The 12,500-nt window shown below is 37.9% G+C and overlaps 1 protein-coding gene and 1 long non-coding RNA gene across 4 annotated transcripts in view; one reads left to right on the top strand and one right to left on the bottom strand.

The window, feature by feature from the left end:
* Positions 1-3,364: 3,364 nt before the first annotated feature.
* LOC147375738 (uncharacterized) lies at positions 3,365-8,098 on the top strand. The gene is made up of 3 exons (XR_015160404.1): positions 3,365-5,726; positions 7,601-7,749; positions 7,962-8,098. It is a non-coding gene; the product is annotated as an uncharacterized LOC147375738 (long non-coding RNA).
* A 586-nt stretch (positions 8,099-8,684) lies between these two features.
* Positions 8,685-12,500, bottom strand: part of LMO4 (LIM domain only 4) — a 16,690-nt gene continuing 12,874 nt past the window's right edge. For all 3 annotated transcript variants that reach the window (XM_086390972.1, XM_086390974.1, XM_086390973.1), the window contains exon 5: positions 8,685-9,472. In XM_086390972.1, coding sequence (XP_086247098.1) covers positions 9,464-9,472 — 9 coding nt within the window. In that variant the 3' untranslated portion in view covers positions 8,685-9,463. The remainder of the gene's footprint in view (positions 9,473-12,500) is intronic.

Here is a 12,500-nt window from a genome sequence, read left to right as displayed (position 1 = left end):
AACTGTAATACATCCAGACAATGGGATATTATTCAGTGTTAAATTGAAATGAGCTATTGGGTCATGAAAAGACATGGAGGAACCTTAAATGTATGTTACTAAGTGAAAGAAGCCAATCTGAAAAGACTATATACTATATGATTCCAATTATATGACATTCTGGAAAAGGCAAAACTACAGACGGTAAAAACATCAGTCATTGTCAGAGTGTGTGGGGTGGGGTAAGGATGAATAGGCAGAGCACAGAGGATTTAAATTGTGGTGAAAATACTCTTTATGGCACTATAATGGTGGATACATGTTGTTAGACATTTGTCCAAACCCACAGGCTTTACAACACCCAGAGCGAACCCTAATGTAAACTGTGGACTCTGGGTGGTTGTGACACGTCAACAAGTGTAGGTTCATCAGTTGTGACAAATGTACCACTTTGGTGGGGGATGTTGATAATGGGAGAGCCTGTGATTGTGTGGGGGCAGAGGGAAGATGAGAAATCTCTGTACCTTCTTCTCAATTTTTCTGTGAACCTAAAACTGCTCAAAAATATTTTTTTTAATGAAAAAAATTACGTTTATATTCTAAACCAAAAACAAATTATTTGGGTGTTGCCCATTATTTTTTAATTAATCTACATCACAAGGCCCCTCCACTAGAGAAGGTAGGCAAGAGTTGGCTACAGTAATTTTCAAAGTAAATTGAAGGCTTTATAACTAATCTGTATACCCAAGAAGTGACTATATTTTCCATTGTTTCAGTGGTTACAATCCAAGAGTACCATCCTCAGAATATAAAGCCCTTTTACCTTCTAATGACTCATCTAACGCATGGGCAAATATATCTGTTATTAGCAAATTCCTATTTAACAGATGGGCAAAATGAGGTAGGGAGATTAAATGATTAGCCTATGGCTAATATTTGATTGAAAAGACAAATTTAATTATAGGTTCCATTTGATTTCCCTTCATGACTGGAATTAAACTCTAAGTGTTTCCTGCCTCCTGGTTTGGTGCTTATTTCACATGACAGTGTGCAATACATGCTTTATTACACGCTTTAAAATAAAAGGGGAGGGCGAGGAGGCATGAGTACGTTCATCCTGTCCTAAAAATCACAGAGCACAGAATCCTAGGTAAATATTCCATCATCAATTTTCAAAGCATTCCCCTTAAGACAACAGTGAGTACTCTCTCTCCCGAGTTTGGTGCAGAAACCTAAGCTAAAAGATACATACATAGATATACAAGATACCCAAGGATACTTAAGGAAGCAAAAAGAAAACCCAGAATTACACAGTTTTAGAATAAAATTGGAAGGCACACAGTTGTATATGTCTTTAGGAATACGGGGAAACCAAAGAATCTTTTCTAGGGGGAGTTAGGGCTTGGGGGGGAATTGGTAAGGGTAGTTTTATATTAACAGAATGTTTAGCAGCAACCCTGAACAAGTTGGTAGTGTTTTGGAAAATATTTTTTTTTTAACTTAGTCACCCAATTCTCACCAGGCCCAACCAACCAACTGCCTAACCCCGTTTTGTTTTGAAAAATAATGTCACAAATCTGTCCAGAGCTGGATAAAATGCACAGTAATGAGTTCATTAGCATGCCATCTGCATACAAAACAAGGAGTTTCCAGGGGCAGAATCCTTTGGTGGGCCTGTTAGAAATCAAATTCTGGGCTAAAAAAAAAATAAAGCACAACTTAGGCAGAAAAATATTACAGCTACACCTTCACTTGGCCCACTGCAAAGACAGTCTGGCTTCTGAGCACGCCAAAGTCAGCCAGAATCTTTTTCCCCGCTTCTTTTTAATTTTAAAACATGTTTTACTACTTAGAGGGTAAAAAACAATTGCTTACAGCATGAGGTAACGGATGGAGTTTTGTGAATTACACTCATCCCCAAGAAGAAAGACCTAGTTAAAAGCCTCAGTGTCAGAAATCCATTTAGGATTGCCTGTCCTTTGAAAATCAAGCCTGTTTATCCGCCTGATTCACTCAGTAACAAATCAGAAAACTCAAACCTGTCCCTTCCATCTCTTCCGGCCCCCTGCTGCTCCCACTCCACTCTCAGAGAAGGGAAGGATTAGGTTTCCAGAGGCTGTAGCTTTAACAAACCAGAAGCAGTGTTTCTTGCCCCAGTGGTACCCCAAATTTCATCAAGAACATTGGAATCTGCCTTTCTTCTGTTGCAATTTTCATTTCACCTCAGCTCTCCCTGACACACCTGTGAAAGTGTCACCAAATGTTGTATCATATTAACTTTTAAAAACTGCCAACGCTGCTAATGTCTGAAACCTCCTGATGTCACAGCCTTGCACGGGCCTGCAGCCCACAAAAGCGTGGCTGGAGTTTCAGGATGCACAGTGACAGCATCTTGTGTGGCTGAGGGCAGAGCCTCCTGAGGACAGTGGTGAAATCAGACAAAGAGAGCCACATCCACGGGGTGTCTGGAGAAGGCATTTGAGAAGCCCCTACAGTCTTCTTCCCAATCTGCAGTGAGAGACTCCATCCAGCCCATTAATCCTCTCTCAAAGAGCAATTTATTTAGGTAATTGTTCCTTCCATCCTCCCTACTCCCTCTCTCTCGTGAGAGAAATTTCTCCAGAGCCTAGATCTAGAGAGAAAATATTTTATCTATTATAAATTCCATAGACATCTATTCCCACCCCTGCCTGAAAAAAAAAAAAAAGCTGATAAACACCATTCAGGCTCCTGCTTATGCCAGTAATGCAGCACTGACCAAAAAACTTGAATGTCAGAATGGTTTTCAGTCAAGCTATAGAGAGTAGTATAACTCAGTAGTTGAGCACATGGGTCCTGCAGCTTCGCTCACTACTTAGTGCAAATCCTGCCTACCCTTCGGTGATGTGACCAGACTTCACTTACTGATTTTATGAGCTGAGGTCATAATATACACATAACACACAGTATCTCATTCTTTACACTTGATACTCTGTAGTTTTTAATCTATAGTGCATTCATCGATGCATATTTTTTCAGGTCCTTATAATTTAAAGAGGATGGATGTATATCCATCCATATCCGATGAGAAGAGTAATTTAGTCTTCAGACTGGAAAAAACACATATTGGGTAACTGAAGTCTCATTTTGCACACAGCAGAATAAAAGATTAAAAGATCACCTGCAAAGAGTCATTGGGCTGAGATATTCCATGAAATACCGTAGACATTATGGGCTTTGAGAACAGGCACTTTGGCTCAAAAATCACTACAATCAAGAATCCAGGCCAAAAATAAGCCCTTTTTGCCTAACCTTTATATCAACATCAAAATTATGTTTTATTAAATTGAGTAGAAACTGTTCTTAACTATTTTTCCTTTACCAATAAGCACAGCTTGGATTTAATGGTGTGTTACAGCAATTTATTTACAAATCTTGATATCTTTTTGGATTCTAGCAATTAATGGGGAAATAGGAAGTACAGCCAACAAAATTTTCAAAATCAGCTCAGAATCATATTTGGATGTGATTAAAGGTATAATATGTTCCATTGGAATACTTCAGTGCTCTATCTTAAAAGAATAAATACAAATATTAGTTCTTTCCTGGTATGTCTGCTTTTTGCATCATGCTAGAACATGTAAAATTTTCCTATAAAAACTATTGTATTACCTCTTTTATACTTATATATGTATGTTACTTTTACATAATTGGATTCATTGGTCTTTTATTTGCCACATATATGAACTGCAGGCCCAAGCCACAGCTCATTCAGATATTTTAAACATACCATTTACCACTTCTTTGTATGGGATATAGTTAGTTATCCATTTTGCCTTCTGGACTAATAGGATTCCTGAAGTCTCCCTCTTTTTCCTCAGCAACAACTTGTAGTCATAGTTGTCATCAATTATACTTTATTATTCACCATGAAGTTGTTGAGCTTTGTCAAAATTCAAGAGAAATTTCTTTTAGAGAGAGGCTAAAATATGCAGGTAATCTAAATGAGCTGGCAATTCCAAGTTGGATAAAGATAAAATACAATTCTTTAGCTTTTGAAGGGAAGAAAAAAAAAATTGTTATAGCTCATAGGATAAAGCATATCATTGTTGCTGTCTCACAATTTGTAAGGCACCTCTACCAAAACGCCAGGGCACTAGCAGTTCAGGCACTTTGAACATTAATAACAGTGCCCAGCAATGTTGGGAGCCTGAGGAAAAGGAATGGTAAGTAATACTGATCCTGCCTTTATTGGAAATTGTGATTATTTTGTTTATCATGGATGTTTTTGCATTAACTTTATTTTTAAAAGTATTGCATTAAAGCATTGTCTTGATTACTTAAAAGTTGCACCCAGAGAAAGCAACCATTCCCTTAACTGTAGAACTGGTCCTGCTTTCATTAGTCACCTCCCTCAAACTTCAGGACCACATCTGTATAACTGAGCCAATAATCAAGATGATTAGTGAAAGGACCGAAGTAACATGTGTAAATGGCAACCCACTCCACTATCCTTGCCTGGAGAATCCCAAGAACAGAGGAACCTGGTGGGCTACAGTCCACGGGGTCGCAAAGTCGGACACAACTGAGCAACTTAACTTTCAACATGTGTAAGAACTTGCTAATAGCAAATGTTAACATATAAATACATTTACAAAGCATTGCATAACTCCAAGATAAAGTCATTATATTAAACATTATATTTAAAGATGTAAGGGTGATGGAAAGTGTAAGTACTGTGACTGAGGACAGAAATTAATCAGAGGCCTTAGAAGGATATGAAGACTTGAAAGACACAACCATCTCTAACTAACCATATTTAAATAAAGAAAAAGACATACATTCATAGCCCAAGCAAGCAATTTCCTTTCCAGTTTTCATAATTAATCTTCTCATAATTAATCCTCATTTGTAAATTCAGTTCGTCTTCAGATTTACCCTTTTCAGTTCCTAAAAACATTCAATTCTCCGACAATGAAAAATTAATTTAGGAAGAAACACTTTTAATGTTTTCCTCTCACTTAAAAAATTACAGCTCAAACAACACAGGTAAAGTCCTACAAATAGATGCACTGCACATGAAAACTGTTTTAAGTGGAGATCATAAACCTTTTGGTTCAAGGTAGAACTTTCTAGGCTGAAGGAAGGCACAATGCCCCGTTCTCACAGCTAATGATGCTTTCCAAGCTGGTTAGAATGCACCGCTAGTTGCGTTTTAAAACACCGCTTCTGAAACCCTTTCCTCTCTCAGGATCTTACATCAAGGTTTTGCATTTTCCGTAAAACTTTTGCACTTCACCTTCCTCACTCAACAAATCCTGAAATTTAGAAGAATTCAGTTTAGAGCCTCTCTTTCCCCTGCAGGTTTTAATCCGGGGATGGTGATGCAAACAACCAGGAAAGTTTTCCAGTTCTGTTTCAAACGGGAGAGGAACAATTAAAATAGGTATATAGGAAGCTCCACTCAGGCTTGTCCCTTCTAACAGAGAGTCATTAAACAACTTTCTAGCGTCATTCAAAGAACTTATAACAGAATCAGTTGATTTTCATCCTCTGCTTTATTAGCTGTGATTTAGGAGCGAGAACGGCCCTGTTGACACAGCTGTAACGTGTCAGGACCTGTAGTACATTATTGGCTTCAGGCTTCCGAGTTACAGTCCATTCTCAACAGAATCAATCTGAACTTGAAAACCTTCCCTCTCGGAAACATGTACATATCTACTAGCAGAAAGCGCTTCTTGTACAACTGAAAATAGTATTCACTTGAGGTAAGTTCCAAGTTCACCTTCCCCAAATCAGCACTGACATGCCATAGCTCTCAGTGTGTTCACAAAGTGAGCAGAGGGCTGCAGAAGCCTCTTAACTAAATACCCAACATGGGTGCATGTGTGACACTGGGATCTGCTAGTCAGATCCCAGACTTTGCAAGTGGGAATCGCTGGCTGTTTAACATGCATTCAGAGCCTTGCCAATCTAAAATGGGTGCTCTGTAATACTTTAATTGCAGTTTCATGGAAACAAATTGCTATTTAACTGCAATAAGCATTTCTGTGACTTGGCTGAACTGACAATAGGTGAGTCTGTGACAAAGCGACAAGTAACATCAACTTGCAAATGATCTGTGTTCCAACCGCCTCTGCAACCAAGGCACAGGAAGCAAGCACCCAGGATAGAATTCCTGGGTGGAAGAGGCTTTGGACATCTTCTCAATTTACAATTATTGAGGCTACCTGGAAACCCTTCACTATAGTTTTGATAGACAGATCTTGGATTCACTGTTATTTAATTTATTGGCCCTAAGAAATATTTTATATAAATAGTAGTGCACATTAGAACCTTATTATATTGACATGCAAGCCATTTAAGAGCTTCATTTTAGGTTATTAGTTTTCAAATACCAGTGCTAATCAGGGCAAAAGAATTTAAATAAATGTTAAGAGGATGACAATTTCACAAGCTTCATTTCAGTGACAGTTTTCTCATTTCATATTTTATAAGACACTACAGTCTGTGTTAAACTATTTCCTAATAAGTCATGAAGAGGTGGAAATAGTTTCTTGTGTCAAACAATTTGGTCTGGAAAAGCTTCATTCAGGTTGTTCTGCCTTTCGGGCTGTGTAAATCTAACTAGACAGGTAAAAAAAAATTAAACTCTTTCAGAGGACAATCTTTTTACAAAATTGTTTCATTAGCAAGATTGACAATTTCCATGATTGAGACATTTATATGTATCATAAACTTTTTTTTTAATCAGGAGTTCAGCTGGGCTAAGTCACATTTGCTTTTATTTTTAATTGCACTGGCTTGTTAAGGACTAGGGCCATCTTGCTCTATGACGTGGCTAATATTAAATAAGTCCTTTCAAAATAACAGAGTACATCTCACTAACATCAAATGCAGCGATCAAAGGTGAACAAGCAAGTGGGTTTTCTTTTTTTCCCCAGCAATGTCAGGGTTGGGAGAGGAATACGATCACTGCTCACATCTGAATAAACCTGAGTGTTTTCAGTAGCTCTCTCTCCACGGAGCATCCCCATTAGAGACCAGTTTTATTGTTTGAAATGCCTCTGGTTTCAAGGAAGTGTTTTACCTAAAGCAAGACTACTACTTAAATATGTTCCATTGTATATTCATAGCTCCATTAGTCCTTCTCCAATTTAGCACATCAAAGAGAAGGCTTCATCACTTGCATGTGGATTATACTAACATGAGTGACATTTGTAATCTTATAGGTCTGCAACTTAAGAAATGCTTTTAGAAGCTCGTTATTAAATACGCAGCAGTGCTTGAGGAACCAGCCATATAATAGTTCATTTAAAGTCTTTAATGACCTTAGCCCTCCACATCACTGAATGCCACAGCTGTACTACTGACTAAAAGTTATTAACTATCTCCTTTGAATTTCTACATTATATGGGACACGGGTGCTCATGCCAAAAAGAATTAGGGAAGATGCTTGCATTCTCATGAACACATTTCTCCTTTTCTATCCTGAAGCGTTCAGTTCAGTCCCAGAACTAGTTCCTAGAAATTCCCCAAGGATCCAACTCTAACAGGTATTGTTTATGTAACTTTTTTTCTGCATGTTCTTTTTTATAAAGTTCTAATAAACTATTCATTTTGCCTTTAAATTCTCTCACAGGAGGTTTATAGGAGGTCTTCAGCTAGAAAACATTTTTTCCTCTTGGCCTGGAATCTCTGAGAGCAGGAGGTCCCAAAGGGAAGCTGACAGCCAGCTGAGATGTGGTGAGCCTGACCTCTACAGAACCGATTCCTATTCTCAGAGACAAGGTAGGTCTGTATGGGAGCTTTTCTTTGGAATAAGAGAAAGTAAAACTTAAAAGTATCAATACGAACACACCTGGCTTTATTAACCTGTGAGAGAAGTTGCAGTTGGGTTCTGCTCACATCCAACAACCTCGCAGAGCAGACTTTCAGATTGCTCCTCCTTCCAGCACCCGCCCCAAGTCCACTGAATCCTTGGCCTAAACGTTTTTCTGCAGGACAAATCTGCGGGCAATGCAGGTGCATGTTGGGAGATTCTGCTGCCTAGAACTGGCGACGAAATATCTCAAGAGTACTACTAAATGAAATCCAAATCCTCCTCCCCAAACATATGGAAAGGCAGAGTCAGTACAGGAGTGTAAGAACAAAACAAAATAAACAAATCATACAGCAGACCGCATGAGGCTAAAAGCTCAGCAGAAAGTGGCGGCTTCACCCATCAAAGACGACCCGAAGAGAGCTCAGGGTTCCTAACCGCTAATGGAACTTATGCTTTAGAACTGCTGTTTCCTTCAAAAGCTATAAACTTGGTAAGAGAACAAGACGGTTATGCCACATTCTTTACCATGCTTTCCATCAATACCCAAGGCTTTCCTATTGAGAAAAAAGAATAAATGAAATAGTTGAAGAATCAAATAAATGGATATGTATAAACACAAAAGATTCACTGTGATACAGAAGTGTAACGACATGCTGTTAACAGAATATTCTGAACTTATAAAAAGGACTCCTTTAGAAACATGGCTTTGTACCCCTGCCAAAAATGGCATAGTTAAGTAATTTGAAGAATACCTTATTGGCTCAGAGCTAAATAAAACATACGCACCACCTCCTTTGACCCCCTAAGATTTTTTAAAGTGAACTTGGTATAGAACAAAAACACTAAAATTTTCCAAAACACAGAAAAGAAAAAGCAGTTTTTAAACCCAAACTCCATTGAATATTTTTTCTTTTAAGTTTTTATTATTTAAATACACCATACTAGAGCAAATGTCTCTGAAAATATCACAAATAAAAGATTTTTTCTTCATTCAGCAAATTAGAAGTAGGGGGGAATTTCTACACAGTAGCTGCTATGAGCCTGATTTTTTTTCCAATTTTTTTCTTTTTTTCATTCTTTTTTTTGTCTTTGCCATGGGAGTAGCAACATTAGGACAAAAACACTTACATGCATACATACAATGTATTTTACAGAGATACAATAAAAGTGTTTGTGATAGAATATCACAAAAGCCACATCTCTTTCCTTTATCTCATGTTCAGTTTTGATTGAAACACATTTCCTTACAACACTTAAATATACAAAGAGCAAACAGAATGTTGTTAAGGTAAAACACAGGGTACAAACTCTGGCCAGTGCCCTGCTAATTGTTAATGAGGGTAGAAAGCAGATTTGAATGCTTCTTTTAATTAGCTTCATTAGTCATTTCCCTCCTCCCAAGCTCCCTCCCCCCCCAAAGATGTCCTCCGGTGGATCTTTTTTCATTTTCTCTACAGTCTCCCATTAGCCCAGGTTCATGGAGTCCTTAATGTTCGTATTCAGTCATTTTAATACACCCATAAATGCGGGAAGAGCAATCAAGACTAAAGAAGGTGCAATGGCATGGAGCTGGCACTGGTGCTAGCTACAAAGGTGACTTGTCTACTGAAGACACATGGGATCCACCTGTGATGAACAAGATCTGAGATGAAGGCACGCATTCTGCATTACTCTGACCTTTTAGCAGACCTGCAAGAAATAAAAACCGGCATCTTAGCTAAAATGCTACATTTGAGAGATATTAAACTCAAACGCGACTGCTTTTGTCTTCCCTACATTCACTAATCTTCTTTTATTGGATTACTTCCCAACTGTGACTTGATACAGGCTTTCTACGATACTTACCCCAGCAGTGAAGAACTAAAGCATAGCATTTTCTGCACTTTTACCAGTGGAGAAAATGAGACAATAAATGGACTACTGGAAAGTTTCTGATGTAAAGTTCTACAGTGAATTACTGAACTCTGTAAAAGCCAAGTTTCTTTTTGAAAAGAATGAATTATAACATCTTGCCTTGTACTTGGATCTTAAAGGCAAGTCCCTTCTCTCCAAGAAGTTTTGTGTTAATATTTACAACTGTGTAACCTTTTGCAAGTTACTTAAGTGTGTAGGTCTCAGTTTCCTCATCCTTCAAGTGGGGATAATAAGACTGTAGTAAAGATTATGTAATATATGGGGAGTACATTCAGCAGTGCCTGGCACTTAATAAACGCTAAACAAATATTGTCAATTATCATCATTATTTTCATATCCCCATGTGATGCTTATTCAGCATACCCTTCTCCACTATAGGTCTGTGTGTGTATGCATGTGTACACACACACACACATTCAGAAGCTACTCTTCCCTTAGTATTTCCTGTCTGCTATGCCACTTAGTATTACATAAATATTGTAAATATATGAATCCAACTTTTATAATGTGTTCATGACATCCTCAATTATAGAATTGGTTCCATGGAAGTCTAACTTTAATGTTTAAGTTAGAAATGATACTCCACACAGTCGTCAAATACAATCTGTTTGCAATTACTGCAATGAAATAATATATATTAGGTTTTTATGGTTTTTAAATGACATTTTGAGCTTCCCAGGAAGTTCTTGTTTCACCCTTTCCCTAACTTACTAAAAGCCTGAAGTCTATTAGGAGCTGCAACCCCCGACTTCCAAGCTAATTAAAGTGGTAGAGGCTTAATTCCCCAGAGTAGAGGCTCAGTGTGAGAAAGGTAATTTGTCTGTCCAGAACAAAGATGCGGCAGCAGCCAGCAAGCATATTTAATAAATGAGCATCAAATGTCCTCTACGATGGACACACACACACACCACCAATTATATAACTACTACGGGTAAATTGTGAAGTGGTATGCAAACTAGAACTCTCACTAAATTTTCTTCCAACCAAGGAGATGCGATCTCTTATTTTACTGAAAAACACAGATTATTCTAGATGGAACAATCACTCCTGAGTGCAGGAAAGAATTCCAGAGCAGGCAAAATTTATCACAAACAAAACAAACAAAAAAATTGCCACTGCCACAATTCTTGATTCTATGTACATAGCTCTCTACAAGACATTACTCTCCAGAGGGCAGCCAAGTCTCCTTTAGACAAAACAGGCTGTAAGATTTTGTAGATCCTGGAATACTAGTGGTCTGAGATTTTAGTCAAAAGATTATATGACTTAAAAGCTCAAAATCATTTTTTCTCAGAATATACAAAAGCCAGTGATACAGAACAACAACTAAACTATACATCCCAGACACTGAGAACAAATTTCAGGAGGATAAAAGTTGAAAGGGGGCAGATGACGGGGGCCTATACTTTCCATACAATTAGCTGCCTTTAAAGAAGGGATGTACAAATAATCAACTCATTACTTTTCAGCCAGAGGATGCCTGGATATATTTATTATGCATCATGCACTAAAAACGTAATTGGTTCTGCGAACAGAAGGAAAATGGCCAAAATTAATGTCCAATTTTCCCTACCAAAAATATGGAGAACTAGAGAGAAGAAAATAATAAAATGGAGCTATTTGTCATTTCTCCCCATCCCATCTCCTCCAGAAAAGAAGTGCCAGAGGGTTTGGGAAAAATCATTTTAAAGCCTTCTCTAAGTCCAAAAAGTAGTTTATGTTCCACCAGGCAGTGTTTTCATTATCTCTTCCCCTGTGCCCTCTTGTTAATGTCTCTCTGGACCGTGTTCAGCTTATCCCAAACCTTTATTTACAAAAATTGCCTTGTGAATTGACCTGGCTCATGGTGAGCCTAACACCAAGGGCAAAAATGTGAGACATTTAGGCCAATGGGGATATGTTCTTAATTAACATCAACCCCAAAACACAGCTTCTCACCAGTGTTTCATAAGAACACATCCTTAAGTTATCTTTCCTTATGCCTTTTAAGAGCTATTAATTTTTGAAGGCCACCTGTCTCCTTTTGGCTTCCAACATTAAGAAAATACACACTGACAGTCTCATATTCATTGCCTAATGTATCTTGTATTCCAAAATCAATGTCCTACCTCTCCCACCCTGCAAAAGGTATGGACTTATATGAAAGGCACAATACATGCCATGCTGTAAACACGTAAACCAGATTTTCTTCCCAATTTTCCTCCCTAACACCTCCCAACTTACGTCCTCTTATGCTCAGTAAGATGGTACTGTGAGACCATGCTTATACTTATTACACGTCTGTGCACTTAGTCCCAGGCTAACCACACTGTGTCCTGTATTCAGTGCTATTCAGTCCAACAACATTTTCCACCTTGTCTCTATATCCTTCAATTTTCACCACGCACGTTGGTAGCGCTATCATTTTTTATGCCTTGCTAAATCAGGGCAAGAAATGGTGTAACACCAGCAACAAACTTAAGATGTAATTGTAGAAAACTACGATTTTACATCGGAGGTGGTAGGTTTTATTCTTGTACTTCTTTTTTGGCGGGGGAGCTACCAAGTATAACTACCAATGGCTTTGCCTCCAAACTGAAATGATAACTCAAGATATTTGTTACCCATTATTGTCCTCAACTGCGCCCTATAGATTCACTTAATTACAGCTGAAAGCATAAAAATCTTTAAGTATTTATATGTATTGGCACTTCTTAAAGAAGCTTGAAATGGCTCACTGATGGTGACTGATTAATTTACAATAAAAAATTAGACTTCCATTCTTACAATAGTATTCTATGTAGCTTCCCATATTAGCAAACTA

The sequence above is a fragment of the Bos grunniens genome, chromosome 3, assembly GCF_055505025.1.
Source record: "Bos grunniens cultivar Pamir isolate PY7600 chromosome 3, Bosgru_T2T1.0, whole genome shotgun sequence".
Taxonomy (NCBI): Eukaryota; Metazoa; Chordata; class Mammalia; order Artiodactyla; family Bovidae; genus Bos; species Bos grunniens.
The sequence above is the reverse complement of the archived record's forward strand: the minus strand, read 5'-3'. Positions and strand labels throughout refer to the sequence as shown.